At 32.4% G+C, this 25,192-nt stretch overlaps 1 protein-coding gene across 1 annotated transcript in view; it reads right to left on the bottom strand.

Moving 5' to 3' along the window:
• Positions 1-2,666: 2,666 nt before the first annotated feature.
• CCDC172 (coiled-coil domain containing 172) overlaps positions 2,667-25,192 on the bottom strand; it is a 54,934-nt gene continuing 32,408 nt past the window's right edge. The window contains exons 5-8 of the mRNA XM_010987214.3: positions 23,447-23,548; positions 22,992-23,094; positions 3,724-3,811; positions 2,667-2,900 (exon numbers count right to left, since the gene is read on the bottom strand). Of these exons, the coding sequence (XP_010985516.1) occupies positions 2,859-2,900; positions 3,724-3,811; positions 22,992-23,094; positions 23,447-23,548 (335 nt within the window). The 3' untranslated portion in view covers positions 2,667-2,858. The remainder of the gene's footprint in view (positions 2,901-3,723; positions 3,812-22,991; positions 23,095-23,446; positions 23,549-25,192) is intronic.

The following is a 25,192-nucleotide window of genomic DNA, read 5'->3' as shown; positions in this document are numbered from 1 at the left end:
TGCAAATAAACGACCTATTCATAATAATGTGACATAGTTATGTATGATTGATTGGTATGAAGTAGAAAGGGACTTTGTCCTCGGCATGGATTAGAACAGGGCCTGTCCAGTGCATGCTGTCTGTCCATCTGCAGCTAGCCAGCTAAATTACTGATTGCCCTTCTGGTAAAAGACCCAACAGATTTTTCTCAGCATAATTTCCACTCTTCAATAAATTACCAATCTCAATTGACTCTGTTTTACGACATTTCTAGATTCCAATTCATTATAATACAATGACTTCAACCTTATCTTGAACTTTAATCTCATCATGGTTTTTCAAGTTTCAGGGAATAAAAGATAGGCAGACAAAGTGCTCCTCAATTTCTGCTTCTTTTACAGAAGAAAACACTACTATTGACAAACCAACGAGTAGTTTAGAAATCTTCCTGACTGCACAAACCTTAAAGCTTTTCCTTTCCTTTGCTTTTTCCTCCCATTTCAATAATTAGGCCAGGGAATAAAGAAAAGAATTTCTAGTCCAGTAATCATGCTCCACATCCTATAATTTTGTTGCTGTTTCTCCCCTAGCCAAATAGCTCCATTAATCAGCAGGAAAAACATGCAGCAAACTATCTATACATCCTAGTATTATCCCCAGTGGAGGGCTGAGAATTAGAAAGTTGCTTCTAAAAAAACTCCCATTACAGTAAAGAACTATGGTAGCATGCCAGGGACTTCAGAGCTGTATCAGTGTTACTTTAGGTTAGTTGGGCTTTGGTTATAACTAAGCCTAGGGAAAATTTAGTGAATTTACCTAATGAATGAGCTTTCATTTAAAAATTGCCTTTCTGTTCAGCCAAAGTCTTGCTTCCAGAGTAGTTAAGGTCAGTCTGAGACACATTTTTACCTAGATAATTTCAGTTATTTACCCTACTTTTTTATAAATTACTAATTCTTAAAAAAAATTAAAAACAGATCTAATTCACTAATATATTGACAATGCACTTTATTTTGCACACTGCAATTTCTATTGATAGTTCTATTTCCTTTGTTTCATGAACTCGTCCTTTTGATCACATTGATTCTAACAGTCCCATTTTTTTTTTTGATTAAGGCAGTGCTTTGTATTACTCTATACGAAGTGCTAAAATAATCATTCAGTTGTTTGAAAATTAGTTTAAATCTTAATATATGCATTTTAAGCATTTTGAAATAATGAAAATACATTCTGAACCTTCCATTTTTTCTCAAATTCAATTCACAGGAATTCTGATTTCATTACTGAATAATCTAGATATTCTATATGACAAACACATGAAAAGACTATTGTATCATTAAGAGTTTGTTCTGCATGTATACCATTATGTGTTAGTTATGCAAATAACTGGTAGCTCTCTAATTCACATTAATATTTTAGCTACAAAACCAATAATGAACAAAAATTACTAGTAAGTGAAAAAAGCTTTACTTGTAAACTTAGCCTGCATATTAATTGATATGATACACATTTAATAATAAATATTCACAAGACTTAGAACTTAGAATGTGGGTAAATAAATGGACTAAAATAAGGCAGAACTGAAGTGATGACTAATCCCAATAAAAATTTCCCACTCTATATCTGCATATAAAATAGATTGTAATTCCCTGGTGTCATTAGTTATTTTCTTCTTAAGCAAAAGTAATTTACTATTAAATATTTAAAGAATCAAAATAAAAATCAATTCTGAAAATGCAAATTATTTAAACAGATGGCAATTGCTACACATCTCAAAGGAGTTTTAACTTTGCTACTTTTTAAAAAATAAAGCTGTAAAGCAACTTATACAAATCTATGCCCAAATAAGACTTGATTTGAACCTAGGCTACCTTAACATCAGTAGATCTAAGACATTTGTATACATTTCATATTTGATTTTAAACTAATTTAACTACAACACAGAAGAAAACATTTGCACTCAGTACTTTGAGATATATCCTTCAACAGGTTTTGTTCCTCTCCCCTACCTACCACAATTTAGGGCCTTATTGAACAGTTTCAACACACTTTTCTTAGAAACTGATGAAAATATACCTTTCTTCCTAGTTAAGACTGCTAACAGCAGGAAGATACGTGATGTTGGAAATTTGGTGACAATACCAAGCTTGATCTAAACATGAGTACACTGTTTTCAACCGCAATATTTGAGGCCACCAGCAAATATAAATCCTGATGGTCATAAGGAGACTGCGTACCTCCCCATGTAGAGGACTTTCTTCATTCTAACCAACACTGGCAGTAGGAAGAAAACTAGCAGGCACAAACTACTGGAATGCGCTGCAGGTGCCCCAGACTTAACTCTATAGATACATTTAGAGAAAAGTGGAGAAAACTGGCTTTTGCAGATGAAAGGCCTCAGAAGGCCTCTGTCAAAAGACATCTTATGATTAGAGAAGGATTAAAATGAAAGTAAGCATCTTTGTTGGTGGAAATGGGCACCGACAAAATTGGGTCAATATTCTGAGCTTTCCTCCCTACACATGTCTCATTGGATCCAAGGTAAGCTGCAGCAAAGAATGAACAACATCAGAAAGTACAGGTCAGCTTATGGGTCAGGGGGACATAAGAAGCCCAAGAAAACAGTATCTATTTCTCTTTTTTTCTTCTTTTAGAAACACAATCAAACCACATAAGAACCCTCAAATTTCAGCAGGTAACAAGACCAAAAAAATTATTTTTTAATGCTAATATACCAATTCTAGATATCAACAACTTTGAACATTTTGGACCTCAAATTTTCCACAAGAATCTGTTGTAACGGGTATCATTCACGTATCTATCACAAAGACTTGATACTAAGATGCTCTGATCAAATCCTGGATAGATGATCAATTCTCTACAAGTCATTTGTTTCCTGAAGATCTTTCTGTGCCAATGTCTGAAATGAAAACATATATTAGTCATGAGAAAAATAAGATTCTTAATAAAGGGGTTATATAAAATTCATGTAAATTTAGTACAACAATAACTGGGCATTTCAAAATTTTATTTTTGAAAGTTTTTATAAATATATAAATCTTATAAAATACAAATCCTAACAATCTATTGGGAAATTTTAAACAAGAAAATGTTTACAGGAAATAAACATGGAACTATATCTTAATACACTTTAAAGCTAGCTATTTATGTCTTCTATTAAAACAGAGCATGACAAATACTGTGTTCATTTTATGAACAACCAAAGTAAGAGGTTAAAAGCAATTTAAAGTGCTCCCACACAATCTGAAGATAAGTTTCCAATAATTGAATCCAAAGTTCCTTAGATCATAAAAATCAGTAATAAGAAAGTTGTAGGATCAAATATAATAAAAATATAATTTATACTTACCAAAAACAAAAAGCTTTTAAGCACTATGATAGTTAAACTGTTTCAGTGCATTAATCCTCTAGTAACAGTTTTAGTCAAGGGGATGTTGTGAGGTCAGGTTTGAATTTTTTTTTAACTTAGTTTGAAATTGCACGTATTTTCTTTAAGTACAATTTGCTTTATGTAGCATCTAACTCTCCAGGACTCAAAACATTCCACAGATTTATATCCTGACCTTAGCTTTGTTTGTTGCCACTGTTTTGTGTTTTGTATCTAGTGCAAATCCATGTGAAAGGCAGAACACTAGTTCAAAGAGACGTATACCAGTAAAACCATTCCTACCGGTAGGTAAAAAAAATGCTGAACCAATGTTAAACAATCAATGATGGCTTACCAACTCCAAAAATTCTATTTCTGTTTGGAGAGCATCATAAACACTTCGCATGTCATCTTCCTTATGAAGTTCTAATTCTTTTTTAAGTCTGTTTTAAAGGAAAAATTCACACTATTAATTAGCTCAGCAATAAATGTTTATAATAAATTCTTTATTACATGAATAGTGGCAGACTTAGAGTTTCTATTACCAGAATTTCAAGTGAACATTTAAGAATTTGGAAAGAAATGTTAATTGTCTATAATTCTGTAAGGTCTATATAAAATTCTGAAAAAAAAAACCCTCTCATAAAGAAAATAAGGTAGACTCAATAAATAATAGACACAACAATTTTAGTTAATTAAAAGAGCAATATAATTTAGTGGGAAAAATACAGTATTATCTAAAAACTTCTGCTTCAGTCCTGGCCACTGACAAACAAATAACCTTGGCTGAAGTATCTAGTGTCTCTGAAGCTCACTTGAAAAATTTTAAGTATAGAAATAAGTGACTTCTTGAGATTTCCTCTTGCTCTAAAATTAAACATTAACTTTATGATACACATATATAATTAAAATATATTTTAATTTGAGAGTGAGAAAGTAATATCAATGCTTCTTTCCCCCAATTGTCTTTAACTCTTTGAATATTCTGAAATTTTTTTTCAACAATTATCTCATGCCTAAATTTAATGTAAAAAATAATGAGTAAATAGTCTTCCATTTTTAGCATTTTGACTAATATCCTTCTAAGAAGAAAAACATAAGCAAAAGCCATGAGCTGTGGCTGGAGAGGTAGAGAGCTAGGGCCTGAGATGGGCAGCTAGGAAGGTGAGGCTTCCCTGAGGGTAGATACTAAGAGCAGTATTACTCCACAAACCTAAGCAAGTTGACCCAGCCACCAGGTGAAAGTATGAATAAACTTGAACCTCAGCTACGCCCTGACCCTTAAGGAGTGGGTGAAGGGGTCCTAGGCCAGTGGCATTCTCCAAATGCTAGCAGAAGCAAAAGGAAATCCCCTCTGAAAGAAAGTTTAACATATTTAGGCCCATAGGCTTCCCACAGATTAAGAACAATGAGCTCACAATCAAAGATCACCAAGCACCCAATAATGCAAGCCACTGTAAGTAAAAATCAGCAGAGACAATAAACAATGGATTATATCCATAATATGAAGAACTACAAGTCAGTAAGAAAAAGACAACACAAAGGAAAATGGGAACATACACACACAAACACATTCACAAACTTTTATTAGATTATTCACAAAAGAAGATATCCAATGGCTAGTAAAAATATGAAAAGGTGCTCAACTTCATTAGTTATCAAGGAAACACAAAGGAAAAACACAATGAAGTGCTACTACATACCCACCAGAATAGCGAAAATGAAAAACAGGCAACTCCCAGTATAAACAAGGATATGAATAAACTAGAACTCTCAGACACTGCTGGCACAGGACATCGTTTTCCATTCTTTTACTTTTAACATATGTCTTTATGTTTAAAGTGCTATTTTTTGTAGAAACCATATATTTGTGTTTTACTCTTATTTAATATGATAATCTCTGTCTTTAAGTTGGTGTGTTTAGACTATTTACATTTAGTATAATTACTTATATGGCTGGATTAAAAACATAGCATTTTGCTAGTTGTTTTATATATGTTTAATCTGTTCTTTGTTCCTTTTTCCCTCTCTTTATGCCTGTTTTGGATTAAATTTTTTAATGATCGTATTTTATCTCCTCTGTTGACTTAATTTTTATACGTATTTTAAAAATTGTGTAATGTGTGCACTGGTTTTACTACTATGCACTCTCAAATAATATACTACTGCTGAGTTTACATATGAGAACTTTATAAATGTATATTTCCAATTTCTCCCTCTTGTTATTTGTTTCATTGGCATCACAAAATTTTCTTTTACATATACTGTAAACATAAAATACAATGTTACAATTTTTGCTTTAGTCATTTATCTTTTAGAGCAATTAAAAATGGAAAAAATAAGGCTTTTATATTCTCCTTTATTTTAACCACACTGGAGCTTTTATTTCCTTGTGTAGCTCCAAGTTTCTATCTGGTATTATATTCCTTCTTCCTGAAAAACTTACTATAGCCTCTTTTTTTTTGTTATGTAGTCTATCATCAGGAAGAAAGTCTATAAACTCATATTTGTCCAAAAATATGGTCCTTTAAAATTTTTATAATAATCTTTATTTTGTATTTTATACAATTTTTAAAGGTTAAACTCTATTTATAGTTATTACAAAATATTGGCTATATTCTCCATGTTGTACAATACATCCTTGTAACTTATCTTACACCCAACAGTTTGTCCCTCCTAATCTCTTACCTCTATATTGTCCCTCCTCTCTTCACCAGTGACCTCTAGTTTGTTCTCTATATTTTTGAGTCTGCTTCTTTTTTGTTATATTCACCAGTTTGTTGTATTTTTTAGATTTCACATATAAATATCATACAGTATTTGTCTTTGCCTGTCTGACTTATTTCACTTAGCATAATGTCCTCCAAGTCATTTTTATGGCTGAGTAGTATTCCATTGTGTGTGTGTGTGTGTATATATATACATATAACACCACATCTTCTTTATCTATTCATTTGTCAATGGACATTTAAGTTGATTCTCTGTCTTGGCTACTGTAAGTAGTGCTGCTATGAAAACTGGGGTGCATGTATCTTTTCAAATGATAGTTTTATCTGGATATATGCCCAGGAGTGGGATTGCTGGATCATATGGCAACTCTGTTTTTAGTTTTTTAAGGAAACTCCATACTGTTTTCCATAGTGGCTGCATGAATTTACATTCCCACCAATAGTGTAGGAGGGTTCCCTTTCCTCTGTATACTCTCTAGTGTTTGTTATTTGTATTGTCTAAAAATATCTTAATTTGCTTTCCTTTGTGAAAGATTCCTTCACTGAGAACTAAGTTGATAGCTCTCACTTTCTATCTCCAAAGATGTCATTCCCTTATATTCTGGCCTGTATAATTTCTGATGAGAACTCTATTGTAATTCTTATCTTCATTCCTTTGTATGTAGCATCTTTGCATCTTTTTTTCCTTCATGATTTTCTCTTTGTTTTACAGACGTTTGCATATGATGTATATAAATGTTTGCTTCTGTTTTTTAATGTTGACTGGAGTTTTCTGAGCTTCTTGTATCTATGCTTTAAAGTATTTCATTATTTTTGTAAAATTCTCTGCCATTATCTCTAACATATGGAACAGTATAAATGAATCTCAAATGCATTATGCTAAATAAAAGAAGCCAGACATTAGAGACTACTTAAAGTTATAAGTGAACATTTAGTACATGTTAATTAAAGGTGGCACCTCAAATCACTGGGAAAAAGATGGACTTTTTAATAAGCTGTGTTAGAAAAACTGGGTAGCTATTTGTTACGTGGCTATAAATGGACAGTCAAAGCTAACATTGGATCTGTATTTCACAGCATGTACCAAAATACACTCTAATTGGATCAAATATTTAAATGTAAAAAAATGGAACTATGTAAGGACAAAGTGAAAGCACAGGTAAATACCTTTATAAGCTGGTTGTGATCAAAAACTTTTTCAAAATATAAATGATATAAAAGAATATTAGATTCAATTACATTGAAAAAATTGCATAGAAAACACATGAGTAAAGTCAAAAGATGAATACAAGGGAGAAAATATTTGCTACAGATATCACAGATAAAAGCCTAATCTTTCTAAAATATAAAGAAACTTTATAATCAAAGGGAAAAAAAGACCAAAATTCTTTTTTAAAAAAATGAGGAAAAGTCATAAATAGGGAGTTCACAGAAAAAAGTTTATCATCCCTATACATATGAAAATGCTAAATATTACTCATAATAAAATCATGTTCAATTTCACTCATAGTAAAAGCCTGAAAATTTACTATATAGGGATATCATTTCTCATCTATCAGATTGGTAAAACTCCAAAAACTGGATAACATAGCTTTTTGATAAGGTTGTGGGTAAACTGGTGTACTCAAACATTGATAGTGGGAATTTAAAATGGTTAAATCTCAATGAAGAATTGGCAACAGCTAATAAAACTACATTTATATTTTTCTTTTGACTCTACCTTTCCACATCAGTAATACACCCTATGAATACAAAAGAATACATGCACAAAGTTATTTATTGCATTATTATTTGTAATCACAAAATCCTGGAAACAATCTGTGTCCCTTCTTATGAGACTTGTTGAATAAACTATAGCTCACCAATATAATGGAGTATATAATGGATAGAAAAAGCATGAAGATGATCTCTTTTAACTAACATGGAGTGATTTCTAGGATACATTGTATATATTGCTAACTGAAAAACAAGATACAAAAGATTATATATAGTTAACACATGTGAAAGAGAAAGAGATACAAGAAAAAATATATATATATATTTTGTAAAAAGAAACACAGAAAGGATAAACCAGCAACTAGTGAAAATGGTCAGCTACAGCAGTGAGTGAAAATGAGGTGGAACAGATATGAAATGGAATGAAACTCCTCTGGATGTATCTTTTTATATACTTTTGACTTTTGAATCATGCTAATGATTTACATGTTCAACAAATAAAATTAAATAAAGTTGAAGAAAAGAACCATAGTTTGACACAAAATAACACTTGAGTTAAACACCAACAGAAACAAACAAACCTAACTGCATTTCAAATTTATAATCACAGAGAAAAATAAAAAAGAATAAATTCGAGTAATTTTCAAACACAGTAGTCTATGCACCCTCAGCAGGACATGTTGTAAGGCAATAAGAATTACAAAGGAGTCTTAAATTTTATTTACTACTTTTGTTGTTTAGTGTAGGTACACAGCTAATAATTCTAATGTTATTTTGCAATATTATACAAAATGGATAATTACACTGATGTTGTTAGGAACCAGAGTATTCACTAGAAGAAGGAAGATATGCATAGAAATGGAGGGAGGAAACAGAGAAGCCCTGACATTTTGGATTTGAATGGAAGGGATCAATATAAAAATCATAATTTTTAAAAAATGTTATTTTTATTTCTGTCTATTTAAAGTAATGGACATTCAGTAGCAATGAGCACATCTAGTATGCTAATCTTAGTTTCTAAAACCAGCACCAACTAAAAGATACCAGGACTCCTTGAAATAATTGGTCCCAAGGCTGAGGTAGGTAATATACAAGGTGAGCCTAGAATATTTTGCTGCACAAGAAGGAAGGAAAGTGACCAAAAACTGATGGAACATGTCAAAAGAAACAGAAATTGAGTTCAAAGGGCTGCCTCTAGTCAAATTTGGGAAAACGTGAGCATTAAAAATAATGCCAATAATAGATTATAACACATGAAATAAAACAGAAATCCATGAGTCCACAGGAAATCTTAAAAAGGAGAAATTAAAAGGGTGGGATGAGAGGAAGGGGAACTTTTGCCTTTTTCCCCCCAGAATTTTACCAACTAATAAATAAACAGGGAATTCCATTAGAGAAAGTTACTATTTTGCAACTACCGATGTAATAGTTGATTCAGGGAAAAATCATTACTGGATGCTAAAATGACTGCATGAAAATTTATTGGGGAAAAGGCTATACCCAAGGTCCCACAGTCACCCCTATATCTCTCAGTAAATATCCATGGAAAAGAATATCTTCTCACTGGAGAAATCTGGCAGACACCATCTTATCTAAGGGATCAAACCTAACATGACTGAAAATGAAACAAACCGACATTATATGCCTTCTGAATTAATGCTCTGAGAACAAAATATCACTTATGTATTATTCTTGCCCCAAAATATTTAACCTGAATCTAATCTCAAAGGAACAGATAAATCTAAATTGAGGGATATTCACAAAACAAATGGCCCAGACTCTTAAATTTAAAAAAAAAAAGGTAACTATAAAGAATATACAAAGAATTCATACAACTCAACATCAAAAAAAGAAACTCTATTAAAAAATGGGCAGAGGACTTGAATAGACACTTTTTTCCAAAGAAGACATACAAATGGCAAAGAGTAACATGAGAAGATGCTCAACATCACTAATCATTAGGGAAATGCAAATCAAAACCAGAGGGATGTATCACCTCACACCTGCCAGAATGGCTATTATCAAAAAGACAACAAACAGTAAGTGCTGGCTAGGATGTGGAGAGAAAGGAACCCTCACACACTGCTGACGGAAATGTAAATTTGTGCAGCCACTATGGAAAGCAGTATGGAATTCTTCAAAAAATCAAAAATAGAACTACAATATCATTCTGAATTTCCACTCCTGAGTATTTATCTGAAGAAAATGAAAACACTAATTAGAAAAGATTTATGCACCCTTATGTCCACTGTTGTATTATTTACAATAGCCAAGATATGGAAGCAAACTAAATGCCAATCAACAGATGAATGGATGAAGAAATTGTGCTAAATATATATGGTATATACACATATATGGTATGTATATATGTATACACCCTCAGCCATAAAAAAGAACGAAATCTTGCCATTTGCAACAATGTGGATGGACGTAGAGGGTATTATGCTAAGCGGAATAAGTCAGGCAGAGAAAGACAAATATTGCATGATTTCATTTATATGTGGACTCTAAGAAACAAAACAAATGAACAAACACAGCAAAATAGAAACAGAGTTATAGACACAGAGTAAACAGGTGCTTGCCAGAGAGGAGGAGGCAGTCCAAAAGCTCCTACAAAGAAAACACTAGGTCCAAGTAGGTTTAGAAATAAGTTCTAAAAAATGTAAAACTTTCAAGGAAAGTTCTAATCTTACACAAAATATTCCAGAGAATTGAAAAAGAAATAATATACCCATACTCATTTTATGAAGCTTGCATAGTCTTGATACTGAAACTATACAACAAGAGTACAAAAAAAAAATCATGTCAATCTCATTCATAAATATAAATGCAAAATCTTAAAATTCTAGCAAAACAAAAGAGCAGTACATTAAAAAAAAATACACCATCACCAAGTTGAGTTATCCCAGTAATGTGAGAGTAGTTTAATATTTATATATTTATAAATGTTATTCACCACATTAACAGATTAAAGAAAAAAATACGTACCATGTTCTCAATACATGCAGAATACATTTTTTGATAAAATTTAATACCCATTCATGATCTTGGCAAAAACAACTCTTAGCAAACTTGGAAAAGAAGATAATTGTTTTAATCACATGAAGTATATTTATATAAAATTCTCAACAAAACATTCATAATAGGGAAAAAACAAAAGCTTTCCCTTTAAAACCAGTTATAAGATAAGGATCCTTTCTATTACTGTTCTTTTTTTTTTTTTTTCCTGAATATCTAACTCATTGCTTTGGTGATCTCATGTACTCTTATGCTTGAAATACCATGTATGACTCCCAAATAGATATATCCTGGCCTGACTTTACCCCTGAACTTTGCACATCAGCCACCTGCCCACTCAATATCTTCATTTGATATTAAATAATTATCTCAAACTAAGATGTCTACAAAAATGAATTTCCCAACCTGCTTCTCTTTTAGCCTTCCCTCTTGGTAATTCAACATCGTTTTGAAGTTCCAATCCACCACATGAAGGCAAGGAAAGACGTTAAAGGTATAGTAACTATAGAGAACAAACCTGTTACTTACAGATATCACTGTAGTAGATGGTTTGCTGTTCAAGTATATTCAGTGTTCATCCCTATAGGATGTTACATTTCTGCCCTACTGAAGTCAGGTTTAGCTATGCGACTTGATTTCACCAATAAAATACGATCGTGCATAATTTATTTATCTTCTAATTCTAAGCAGAAGTTTAAGAGCAGATGTATGCTTCAATGTGATCTCTTTTATTTCTGCAGTGAAATAGCCTACACTCCAAATAGGGGCTGCTCCTTCACACTTAGTCACAGACTGAAGATAAGAAGGAAGAGCATGGCTAACTCTTAATGGACATGTAGTATGAGCAAGAAACAAATCTGTTGTAAACCACTGAGATCTGGGGGTTATCAGCATCGTAAGCATAATTTAGTCTAGGCCATACTAAAAAGCATTAAAAATAATTAGAAAGTCACTAGGAATTGAGCATGAATGGCCATTAACATTGAAAAAAAAAAAGAAAAAAGAGAGAGGGACTAAGCATTATAATCCTAATGAAAAAAGAGACCACTACCTTTGATAGTTTTGCCCAAAATTTTCAATCTGAATTTGATCAAGCCTCTAGATTTAACTACCAGTTTATAGAAAATACAAGTGGAACGAACATGTTTAACCATAAAATGGGAACATATAATCAACCACATCCAAACTGAAGAACTATACTATATAGGATAAAAAACCTAATTTTCTCAACAAATAAATTACAAGTTAAAAAAAGAAAAAAACAAAGGAGGAGGAGGAGTCATCTAGATTAAAAGAGATTTAAAATATCAGCTGATTGTCATGTGTGGACCTTACCTGGAACTTAATTCACAGAAACCAAAAAGATGACATTTATAAATGATTGGAAATTTGAACACTGATTGGACATTTGATGATATCAATTAATAGCTGTTAATTATTTTATATGTAATAATGAACTCTAGTTATGTTTTTCAAAATTTCTTTTTATAGAGATATAATAAGATAACAATATGATATGTATGATTTGTTTCAAGTACTACAGGAGAAAAACAGGTAGAGCCATAGATGAAATAAAACTGGCCATAAATTGGTAACTGTTAAAATTGAGTGACAACTACATAGGATTCATTATATTTTTCTCTTTTACTTTTGTATGTGCTTTTAATCGTCTATAATAATTTTTTAAGAAATAGAGTTTAACAAAGATAGTGGCCAAAAAAAATCAACATACAAAAATCTGTTTTATTTCCATGCACCAGCAGTAAATAGGACATTGATGTCATTTAAAAAAACCCCATTTACAGTAACATCTAAAACTAAAAGGTATCTAAAAATGAAACTCACAAAAGATGTGTTAAGACTAATAAACAGAAAATTATAAAGTTTTATTAAAAGATATTAAATAAGACAAATAAATCAACACAGCCAAAGTTCACAAAGGGAAGCATCAGTTTAATAAAGATACAAAATCTCTTAAAAGTGATTACAGGATGAGTAGAATCACAACAGATTTTCATGGATATGTAAGTTGATTCAGAAACATACATATAAAAGCAAAGGGCCAAGTATAGCCAAGACAATCTTGATGAAGACAAAGAAGGATAAAAGAAGGTGTTCTGCCTTACATCGATTCATTATAAAGTAACAGTAATTAAATAGTTAACATTGCATAGTATGCATTTAGTAGTAATTAAGACAGTTTTAAAAGAAATGAATGAACTGACCAATGAAACAGAATAGAAAACAGAATCCTGAAATAGATCCACAAATACATTACTTTTAAATAAAAGATGTGGTATTGTAGATCACTAGAGGAAGGAGAAACCATTCAATAAATGCTGCTGGACAACTACATATCACGTGGAAAAAATAAAAATGGATCTTACTGTGCATATAAGCAAAAATCAATTCTAAATAAACTAAAGACCTAAATATGAAAGGCAAACTTTAAAAATTATTAGAGAAAATATGGAGGAATACAACCTTCTGATCTTGAGTAGGGAAAGAGTTCTTAAACAAGACACAAAAATGATGACCATAAAAAGAAATGACTGATAATTTCAACCAGTAAAAGTAGGAACTCTATTCAATCATAACAGCATAAAAGAACACCAAACAAACAACAACAAAAATAAACAAATGAAAATAACCCAAACCTCATAAACTGGGTGAAGATATTTTCAATGCATAACAGAATCAAAGATCAAAAGCAAGAATTGTCAAAAGACTAAAAATAAAAAACTTCTAGAAATCAGTAAGAAAAAGAAAAATTACCCAAACAACCCAGTGGCAAAATAATTAATTTTACAGAAAAGGAAACACATGTTCCATAAACAGATGAGATGCCCAATCACATAGGCAGTTAGGGCAGTGCAGATTAAGATCACAAACACCATTTTATGTCCACCAGATTGGCAAAAATTAAGAAGTCTGAAAAGAAAGCATTGAAGAGGATGGAGATCAATAGGAATTTTTATAAGGTGCCAATGGAAGTATAAATTGGTTTAATCACTTTGGAAGATAGTCTGTTGCTATCTCGTAAAATTCAACATTTATATGCCTTATACCCAGCAATTCCGCCAGGCATATATCCTAGAGAAACTCTTGCACAGGTGCACCAGGATGATCATAACAGCACTGTTTGTGACAACAAAAACTGAAAACAACCCAAATGTGCATTAAAAAAACAAAAAATTGTGGCATCTTCACATATTTATACTGAACAACATGGATGAATTTTAGAAACAATGTTGAATAAAAAACAAGTCCCAGACAGTATGATTTATGATACCACTTTTACATAATTCAGAAACAAGGAAAAATAACCATTATTTTGGCATATGTATATATATGACAGGCATATCACATGTATAAATATGTGAGATAAATTTTAAAAATTCATAATGTAACAAAGAAAATTATATATAAGCCAGAAATGAATCACGTAAGTCATATCTCACACACACACACACACACACACACACACACACGAAAATGAAACACAATGTAGGACAGCACTTACATCTGAGGTAAAGAAGGGAGTGGAGGAATGCTCTAGTTTAGTTCACAGGTGCTCAATATATTGTAATACTTTAGAACTTACACATAGTTAGGGAAGAAACGCATAATAGTTTTCAGGATGGATAGGGTAACAATATCTTACATATGTGAAGTTCATTTTGTTCTGAACTTTTAGGAATTTAATAGTGAATGAAAATTCTGAAACAATGCTCAAGTTGGAAAGATAGAAACAAGTTATTAATTTGGAGCATTAGATGTTTACATAAGCATAAAATCCCTTACAATAAATATTTTAAAAAATAAGTGGAAAGTTAAACGGAGAGTTACAATATACTGTGGATGCTGGTGTACAATGTATGTAAGGCTTCATTTTAACGTATTTATCTTCTCAAATGCAACAGTAGGGATCTTTCTTCCCACCATGCCATCAATACTTGCCCTTCCCCCTTTTCAGTTCAAATAGACCACAGGTTCTCTAAAGCTTTCATGCCTATCAGCGTTGGGCAGTGACCACTTCCCCTTTTAGTTAGCAAACAATAAGAATGAGAGACTCCTGAAATTAAGGACAGCATTTAGAATGAATTATAGGAAGTATTTCACTATTCAGCATATAATCAAGCTGTAGAATTTAGAGCTGCACTTAAAGAAAAGATTACTGTTGCTAGCTTTAAGAGGCTAGATGCTAATGGTATGAATATTAATACATCTGCAGCTAGGCCAAAGCCATATAATTGTAAGCAGATCTCATGCTTCAATGCATAGACTGATTGCCTACAGGAGTCAAGAAGAATTCCTTCACCTACTGCACAATAACTAAAGGCAGTTTGCATTCGTTATTGTCACCTTTTTCTGAATCATCAGATAATGATGAGATGGGCCAACACTGCTAGTTGGTTTAGCAAAACTTATGTTCCATGTATTTTTATGATTTCCTGTACCATTCCATTTTTTACAGTTATCTCTTAAGTGTCATAGAAAAGCCTTAACAAAAAGAACACTCTTTTTAGCTATAGAACTGTAACCTAGTACTATTTAATTAGAAAGAAAGGTAATTTTCACCCAAAGTCCTAGTACACAGACTCAATGCTATTAAAATTTAGGTATACTTCCATCTAGATCTTTTGTTTCCATATAACAGTGACTATGTAATCTTGCCTCCTAGATTTTTCTTTTGCTTAATGCTCTCGTACACATTTCTCCCAGTTAACTACACATGCCAATTAACACCATTTAAGATAAATATATGGTAGTCCAAGTGGCTATACCACAGTTAACTTATTCATTTATGGTACAGCATTTCCGTTGTTCCTATTTTTTTCTACCACAAATAACACTTCTATGAACACTTTCGTGCATTAAGTTCCCTGTATACTCAGAATCATTTCCCTTGGGGTAGAGCTCATAAGCAGAATCATGGGGTTAAAAGGCATAAACATTTTAAAGATGCTTACAATAATGTATATGTACCAAACTGCATTCCAAACATATGCAACATTTACTGCCATAGCAATGTACGGATTATTTTTGTACCACACACTTGCCAATTTTGATTATGGCCATTTAAGAATGTCTTTCAAAATCTGATAGAAAATTGATAATCAGTAGTTTTTAATTTGCATTTAATTGATAGGCAGTATAACTAAATTACCTTGTCTTATTCATCTTGGTATCCCTCGTAACTTCCCAAGTGTATGGAACAAAGCAGGCATTTAATACATATTTGTTGGATGAATACATGAATGAAAAACTACTGATTTTTAGTGTTCTCTTATTGACTTTTAATCCATTAGTTGTTTGATAAACTATTATCCTTTGTTTGTCATAAGTACTATAAACCCAGATTATCATTCCAGGTTCATGACATTTTTGACACATGGAATTTTAAATCTTATGTGTTAAGTCTATTAATCTTACCCTTTTTTGTTTCCTTAATCACACCAGTGGTTTAATAAATAGTCCTTCCTACTTTTCACTAGTTTTTTCATGGCTTGACTTTATATTATTCTTCTATAGTAATTCATATGAAAATTATTTTAGTGCCATTTAAACACAAAATATGATTTTTTAAAGATACATCTGTCACTTTTTTCATACACAATTTATTTCTGAAAGTAGCTTTGACAGTTGATTTTGTGAAAGTAGAATTTCAATTTTCTAATGATGCCTTTCCTCAGTCCAGGCTACCAGCTGACAGGTAGGAACCCTCACAGGTATGTAAGGCTGAACTAGAGATCTGCTGAGAAGGAGGTAAACGAGAGAAGGCTCCTGCCAGAATCTCCATTGTTTCAAATCCTGGGTGACTGAATTAGGCATCAACTTTTACCACACATTTTCTATCATGTTCACCACCCCCACACCAAAAGGGGTTGTTTATAAAGGTAAAAATATGAAAATTAAAAAATCTGTATTATGATATCAAAGATACAAATGAATTTTGAAAATAATTAATATTATATGTGGCTTATATAATAAAATGATTTCAAAGTTTGGGAATTTACAAATAGGCATGTTTACATCAGAATATAACACTTAAAATAATCAACTGATTCTACCATAAAAAATTTCCTTTATATTTATTTAGAAGCTTTAATAACTACCGTGTGTGCCAAGAATTCACAAAACAGAGGATCTCTGTTAGCTTGAAGGCTACATAATCAATGCTGTAGAGGCACTTCTGTTAGTGAATAAATGATGAAGTTTTCCCAGAAAAGATGCAGAGTAAACAGAAATATTCAATGAAACACATAGCTAAGAACGATCCTAGAATTAAATGGGGATTTTCATATTTTATAAATGTTAAAAAAGAGAGGTGATATGGGTTGGCTACAGGTATATAATTTTTGACTAGTGTTTTCCTGAAACTTTAGAATGGAGATCTTGTTACATTTATCCACTTTGAGTTCACTCTTGTTGATAACACAGAGTACTACAAAGTAAATGTGCATTATTTTCTCAGTATAGCCTGGATAACAATTCCTATTACTTTGCTAAATGATGCTTACCTTAAATGACATTACAGAAACACTCCCACAAGTATTTAAAGACCCATTTATAAAAACATTTCTAATTATGAATACTTAGGAACTCTTAAACAGCCATCAGTGGGAGAAAGTTTACAAAATATGCCACCTCCATACACTGGCATTAAAAAGAATGAAGTCCATCAGTATAAACTAGTTTGACAATGTCTATAATGTTTTCTTAGCAATAAAGCAAACTTAGACCATGAAGTGGGATCCCATTTTTTTGCTAAACACACTCATGTGCACACGCATGCACATACACGAAGATACATAAACTCTGAAAGGATATATGCCAAACTTTTACCAATGGTTACATCCCAAGGGTTTCTGGAGCAAGACGATGAGGAGACTGATGTTTTACATTTCTGCAGTGTGTGAATTTCTTACTGAATCAACATAGCCTACTCTCATAATTTTAAAATATCTATACATATTTGGTAAAATAAAAAAAAGTGTAAATATACATATTTATCTGTATTTATTTAGAGAGGTTGGAAGAATTTTAATACTATCATGTGCTTATTTATACCTTCTTGTATATCTAAGGACCATCAATGTGACCTCTGTGACTACCTTAACTGGATGACTTTTTCACTGAAGAGGAAACAGCACTGATTTACTACTTCATATAAATGCATTTAGAGTCTCTCAGTAGCAGGTGTATATTAACTTTTGTGCAGTTTCCATTGCAAATATGCTCTTCACAAAAACCACACTATCTTCAAATGTTCAGAAAGAAAATCCCATGCTGTTGACTTTGCAGCTTCATTTCTGAAACAAACTTCCTGTTGTATTAAACAAGTACAAACACTGGTTATAAAAAATGTAAAACAATTCTAAGAAGGAGTATCATGGGTAAGGAAAATGCCTGAAATGTTCAAAGTTGTCTGGTATGTTGCTATTTGGAGTAAATAAAAAGTCATGATCAAGAACTGTATTTTGGTGACCCTGTTGTTGAGCAATGATAAAAAAATAGATGTTGGGAGTTCGAAAGGGTCCAATACACAACAGTATTCTTTCCTGACTGAATTCTGCCCAACTGAGAAATAAGAAAGGCAGAAGGAAGGCCCAGATGTCACATTTATTACTAACATAGCAGACACGAGAATGTGGCTTCTATCTGCACGCAAAGGATTTACTAATTGAACTCCAGAATTAGACTAATCTAGCTCACACCATTAAAGGCAGAACTGGATGCCACAAGCTTTCTCTCAATGAGTCCTATCACTGTAAAACTTAAGGGATAGAGGAACAGAGTAGAACATACACTCCCTGAGGCCAGCCCGCAAAGAGATAGGGAAAGGGAGGGGCTGCGCTCTAGTTATCCTTTCAAACTCATCAATAGGATTGAATCAATCCTCCTGCCCCTTAGAATAAGAAAGGAGGAGTTTTTGGGGGGGTCAGCTAGGAGGGTTAAACCAGTAAAGCTTTTTTCAGTGGATCCATCCCAGTGGTTAATATATACCAAGTCTTTGCAAATAACATCGAAAATATAGGAAGACATTTTATCTTTGTAATAAAAATAAAATTATATGTAGACTCAATCACTGGAACAAATATTTATTTAACACTATGTGTCCTTGACTATGTTAGATGCAGACACTGATAGAAATATGTAGTTCCCAGTTCAGTGGGATAGACTGATACACATAACTATCATAGAATATAATCAATGATGTAACAGAATTATAAGCATATTCTCTATGAACACAGAGAAAGAAACAGTAGAGGAAAGCTTTCCTAATTTATTATGCTCTTTTACTCCTTCATTTATTTATTCAGCACTTACTATATGCCACACTCTGTACCAAGATATTAGACCATTAAGTATAAAGTGGTAAACCAAGCAGACAAGATCCTTCCCCTTACTGAGCACATGGTGGAGACAGATGTTAATAAAATAAAGCACATAAATATGTAGTTACAAAGTGGAATCTGTGCTATAAAGGAAAAATACAATGTTTTATTGAGAAAAATAAGAGGTTACAAAATTCAGATCCCAGGGATCCTTCTCTGAGGAAACATTTCCAGTACGATCTAAAGGATCAGATATGTCCCACCAGGTAGGAGACAGGCAGGCAAGGAGCAAACACGTAACTTGAGGAGAAGAAAAGGCATAGATAAAAGTCTTAGGCAGAAGAAAGCTTGGAGTGCTTAAGGGAGCAGAGTAAGAAGGGGACCATGGTTGAAAATAACATCAGGGAGGTGACCATACACCTATTGTGACAAGTCATAGACTTTAGGTTTTATTACGTTCATTATGAAGCCACTGAATTTGATTTGAATAAGGGGGATGACACGATTCAATTTACAATGCAATGAAGGCTGCAAACGTGGGGAGGGGAGAGCAGAAGAGATGGTTACTGTAATCCAGGTGAGACAGCGTGGTGGCCAGAACTAGGATGTTAGCAATGGAAAGAGAAGTGGAAGGATTCAAGAAATATTCTGTAGGTAAAAGCAACAATGATGGATTGAGGTAGGGAGAGAAGGATGAGATTTGTGAACACATCAAATGTGCTTGCTACACTCTGGGTTTGAGCAATACCCAGAAAAAAATGACATGTGAGCTGGGCCTTGAGGACTGCATCAGATTTTAGCTAATGGAGAAGAAAGGGAAAGACACAGAGGTCTGAAGTCCTGTGGCATATTTGGAATTGCAAAATTGTATTCTGATGCACTAGCAATAGAGGGTATATGGCAGAAATGCAGGGAGATAGTGGATTATGCTTTTGTTTTTGTTTAATTGAGGTAGCATCACTTCAGATCTATTTCTATGTTTATATTAAATTGTTGGGAATTCAGGACTGGAATATAGGAAGGAGGTATTAGGGACAAAGATTTGGAAATTATCTATAGATGATAACTAAAACTTTAGATCAGATGAGATAGCCCATGGGGAGTACAAAGTAAGAATACAATCAATGAGTAACCTTTAGGAAGCCTCTGCATTTAAAGGACGGGTGGAAGGAAAAATGAGAAAGAAATTGAAAGGCATGAAATCCACATGGATAATATGAAATAAAAATGAAATCATAAGTAATTATACAATTATAATTATGTCTAATAATTAGAGCATTTACTGTGTACCAAGCACTGTTCTAGGGCTTCATATATATTAAGTCGTTTCATTTTTACTTTCATTGTGACATAGGTGCCATTATTAACTTCATTTTATAGATTTAGAGAACGAGGCATAGACAAGTTAAATTTCTTGTCCAAGGCCACTAACCTAGGAAACAGCAGAGTTGGAATTCAAAGGGGTTTGTCATCTTAACCTCTATGCTTACTGTCTCTTGAGGCCCTGAGGTTTATCATTTCTGTCCTCCCTGGACTATGAGAAAAAACTAGCTTGGTCAGTTCTACAACCCACAGGGAGGCTTCTTAGAAATTAACTCAACCTGCAGCTTAGGTGTTAATCATAGCTTAGGTGTTAATCATGTTAATCATATAAGTTAGTTGCTTTAACATGTGTTAATTAATGACCTCATAATCTTCACAACAGAATCTTTTAAATAAACAAACATCTTATAATTTATAAACAGGGAAAGAGCACCTAAAGCTGAGACCATTAAGCCACCATAAATATAAAGTACTGGTTCTCTACAATGACGGAAGGCATCAAGATAGAGTCCAACAGGTAACCTGGACTTGGCAGAAGCAGATTAACTTAAAAAATCATTATTATAAAAGAATTTCAATAATACAGACAGAATTAAATATGTATCAAAATTTTCTGATTACTAAAAGTAGAAACAAGAAGCTCACAGAGACGAAGTAATATTAATTCTTTTATAACTGCTTTCTTACTGGCTAAAGTTAATAAAAATAGAAGTACAATTACAATAACCTTAAAATAAAACTGGTTCTGAACTAGAGACATTTTGCCCACCTATCTCTGAGCAGGGGACATTCAGCAACATTTGGAGACACTTTTGGTTATTCACAGCTAGGGGTGGGTGGTGCTACTGGCATTTAGTGGGTAGAGGCCAGGAATGCTACTAAACGTCTTACACTGCATAGGACAGCCTCCCACAACAAAGAATAATCTGGCTCAAAATCTCAATAGGACCAAGTTTGAGAAATACTGCTATAAAAATAGCATCTAAAAATAGCATCAATAAAAATACCAATAGTAGTTAATTCTGAAAATTTAAGAAAAAGGCAATTATAGGACACAGTATACATTTGAACACACAAATGAAGAAGACTATTCGATGCCAAAATGTATGGTTAAAACCAACTTAATTTGCCCTTAATGATGCTGAATTAATGTCATATCATTTCTCATCATCACCAGCTCCTTGTTATTGTGCTAATTATAACACTGATGGCCATCTTTTCTAAAATCTTTATACTCAGTACTTTGACACTGATCTTCACACTTGAAATAATTTTTATGGAACATACCAGAAGGGAAACTAAGCTACACATATTAAAGAATTTAAAGTGGCAACTGATAAATATTGGCATTCTGTTTAATAACTGCTAAAATACAAAGAATGGCCTAGGTAGAGAGATTGATGTTCCTTTCTATCCAAATTTCCTCTGTCACCATCTGTGAAGAAAAAAGCTCTAACAGACTTTGTGTGTTTAATTTTAACCCAGGGCAAATTTTTATGACTAAGTGATAAACCCACCAAACTGGAGTTCATACTGGAGGCCCTTATACTACTAACCATAATGATACCAGCGGGCATTACCATTTTTAAAAGTGTAAAAAAATCAATGAGCAGATTGTCATTACAGAAACTCATTCTGCATCAAACATATCACCCAAGAGATTGATATTTCATGCTTATAAAACTTAACATAAAATTAAATTGCAAATATTTTCTCACAATCTACTAAAATTATGGCCTAAGGCAATACACTGCTAATATGAAGCATTTGTTCAGCTCTAGTGGACATATTTCCTATATGATTTATGTGAAAGAAGGCTTCATTTGCCTCTTCATAGATTCAGTAATGAGGTTTCTGTTTCTTACATTAAGCCTACGAAATATATGAACTTCTCAAAATTAAGCCAGCAAATATAACAGTGAATTATTAATAAATAGTGAAATTAATAAACTAGGGGGGGTTCTCCTTCTGTATCTGCCTATGTCATTTCAAACATCAGCCATTCTTTCATTATCCAAATACAGGAAAGCACCTAAATATACCACACAGAAAATACATTTTCATTCTTTAGACACAAAACCAGAGTGACAGATTTCAAGTAAAATAGTAGATTTTGATTTTTTCCCTGAAATCTATAAAGATAAAAAATAAATTCAATCATTCCCGCCCCAAAAGTTAGGAATAACAGAAAGGAGAGTTGTGGAAACAATACTTTGCCTTAATCCATTAGGATGTGAATAATATGGAGTCCATGAGGTATAGAAAAAGATAAAATTGATTTCAGTGTTATCGACTTGATGCATCGTGAAACTTATGTGTAGCACTTTCTAGCCAGTAAAGTGTTTGCTTATTAGCATGTTTCAGAATGCACATAAAAGGAAATAACTTCTTCACGTGGAACTTAAAAAACTATGCGTTTAGCTTTATGCCAAAATCTACTTGATAACTTGAAAAACTACCATAATTTATTTCAAAGTATAATAGGCAATTCTTACCTTAAGCATTCAGCATCATTTTGAGGCTTTTCATTGATTTTTATTTTTTCTGCCTCTAGGTGTTTGGTAGTACAAATGGCTTCATTTTTTTTATCTTCAAATCCTAAACAATTAAGAAAATTCTTACAATCTTTAAAAAATTAAACATAAAAGTTATCTTCATTCGTAAGAACAGTATTTTGGTTTCTGGTGCTTCATATAAAATATGTGTAGTAATGATTTTTATTTTTTTTTACTTTAATATAGCAATTAAAGGCATAAAAAGAATCTTAACAAAATTTGTGACATTAAAAATACCAGATTTAACACTCATCAATTTGGGGTTGCACTTATTCCTTTTTACACCAAAAATTGCACTATATCCCAATAGGTTAACACATTTTTAAAGAATATGACCCTATAATGTGTGTACAACTATACTTATCAGCAAATAAACTAACTCATAAAGATAATACCTTTAAGCTTTCTCTGCAAAGTACATAATTCCTGTATTAATTCACTCTTCTGTTTTTGAAGTTCATTTAACTGGCCACTATCATGTTCCATTGACTTCATTTCTAGAAACAAATAGACAAAAACACATTTTAACTATTTTAGGCTTCGCCTTATATGTGTCAGCAAACTTAACCTTTCCTGTGTAGTGAAAATTTAAGCAGCATATGGCCAATTTTAAGCCCCAAAGGCTTCCCTTGGCCAATTAGAAACTGTTCCTAATAAACTGACCAGGATTAGGTAAGCAACAACTGGATACGAAAGCAAGAGTTAGCTGATAGTTAGAGAATTCAAAACTGTGTAATGCCACTAAGTAAAACAAGCTTCTCAAAGAAATAAGAAAACTATTCTTCATAACTAAAGCATATTTAAAATGACATTGCATAGTACTCACTATATGGCTATAAGATTTCAAAATATTGCTAACATTATTTCTTCTACCTAAATGCCTTTCCACCCTTTATTCCCACAACTAACTCCCATTCACCCTTTAAGATTCATCTTCTAATTTTTCAAACGTTTTTTCTCTTCCAGCATACCTTCTGGGACTTCAATTACACATTTATATGGACTAATGTTTATGCCCTCTTCCTGCCCCCAATCATATATGGAAGCCTAATCTCATGTGATAGTATTTGGAGGTAAGGCATGTATCAGTACTTCATCCATTTTCATGTCTGAATAAATGTCTATTGTACAGATATGCCATATTTTACTTTTTGCATTCTTCAGCTGATAGATATTTAGGTTATTTCTACTTTTTGGTCACCATGAACAATGCTGCTATGAACTTTCATGTAAAAGTTCTTATGTAGATGTATATTTTCAATTATCTTGAAATACTTAGGAGTAGAACTGCGGGTAATACAGTAACTTTAGCTTTAATATTTTGAGAAACTGCCAAACTGTTTTCCAAAATAGTTGTATAATTTTACAATCCTACCAGCAATGTATAAGATTTCCAATTTTCATCACCTCTGTTAACATTCTTATCGTCTAATTCTTTTATTACAGCCACACTAGTGGCATCTCATTATGGTTTTGATTTGCATTTCCCTAATTATTTTGAGCATCTTTCATTTGGCTATTTGTATGCCTTTTTTGGATAAATGCCTACTTACATTCTTTGTCTATTAAAAAATAATGTTTTTTTTTTATTGTTGTGTTGTAAGAGTTCTTTATATATTCTGGATGCTAGTCCCTTACCAGATATATGATTTGCAAATATTTTCTGTAATTCTGTGAGTGGTCTTTTCACCTTTTTGATAGTGTTCTTTGAAACACAAGAGTTTTAATTTTGATGAAGTCCAATTTATCTATTCTTTATTGCTTGTGAATACCTAGAAAACGATTTCCTAATCTTAGATCATTAAGGTTTGCAACTGTTTATTCTAAAAGTGTTATGTTTTTAGCTCTTACATCTAGGTCTTAGATCCATTTTGATTTTGTTTTTGTGTACAGTATGAGGTAGATGTCCAAATTCATCTGCTTGAAGATATCCAGTTATCCTAACACCATTATTTAAAAAGACTATTCTTTTCCAAATGAACTGTCTAGGCATCCTTGTATAAATAAACTGACGATACACATATGAATTTATTTCTGAATTCTCAATTATATTCCCTTGATCTATATGCCCAAACTCAAACCAGCACCACAATGTCTTGATTAGCGTAGCTTTGTAGTTAAGTTTGAAATCAGGAAGTGTG

The sequence above is a fragment of the Camelus dromedarius genome, chromosome 8 (assembly GCF_036321535.1).
Source record: "Camelus dromedarius isolate mCamDro1 chromosome 8, mCamDro1.pat, whole genome shotgun sequence".
NCBI lineage: Eukaryota > Metazoa > Chordata > Mammalia > Artiodactyla > Camelidae > Camelus > Camelus dromedarius.
Note: the sequence above shows the minus strand (reverse complement) of the source record. Positions and strands in the feature narration are given on the sequence as shown.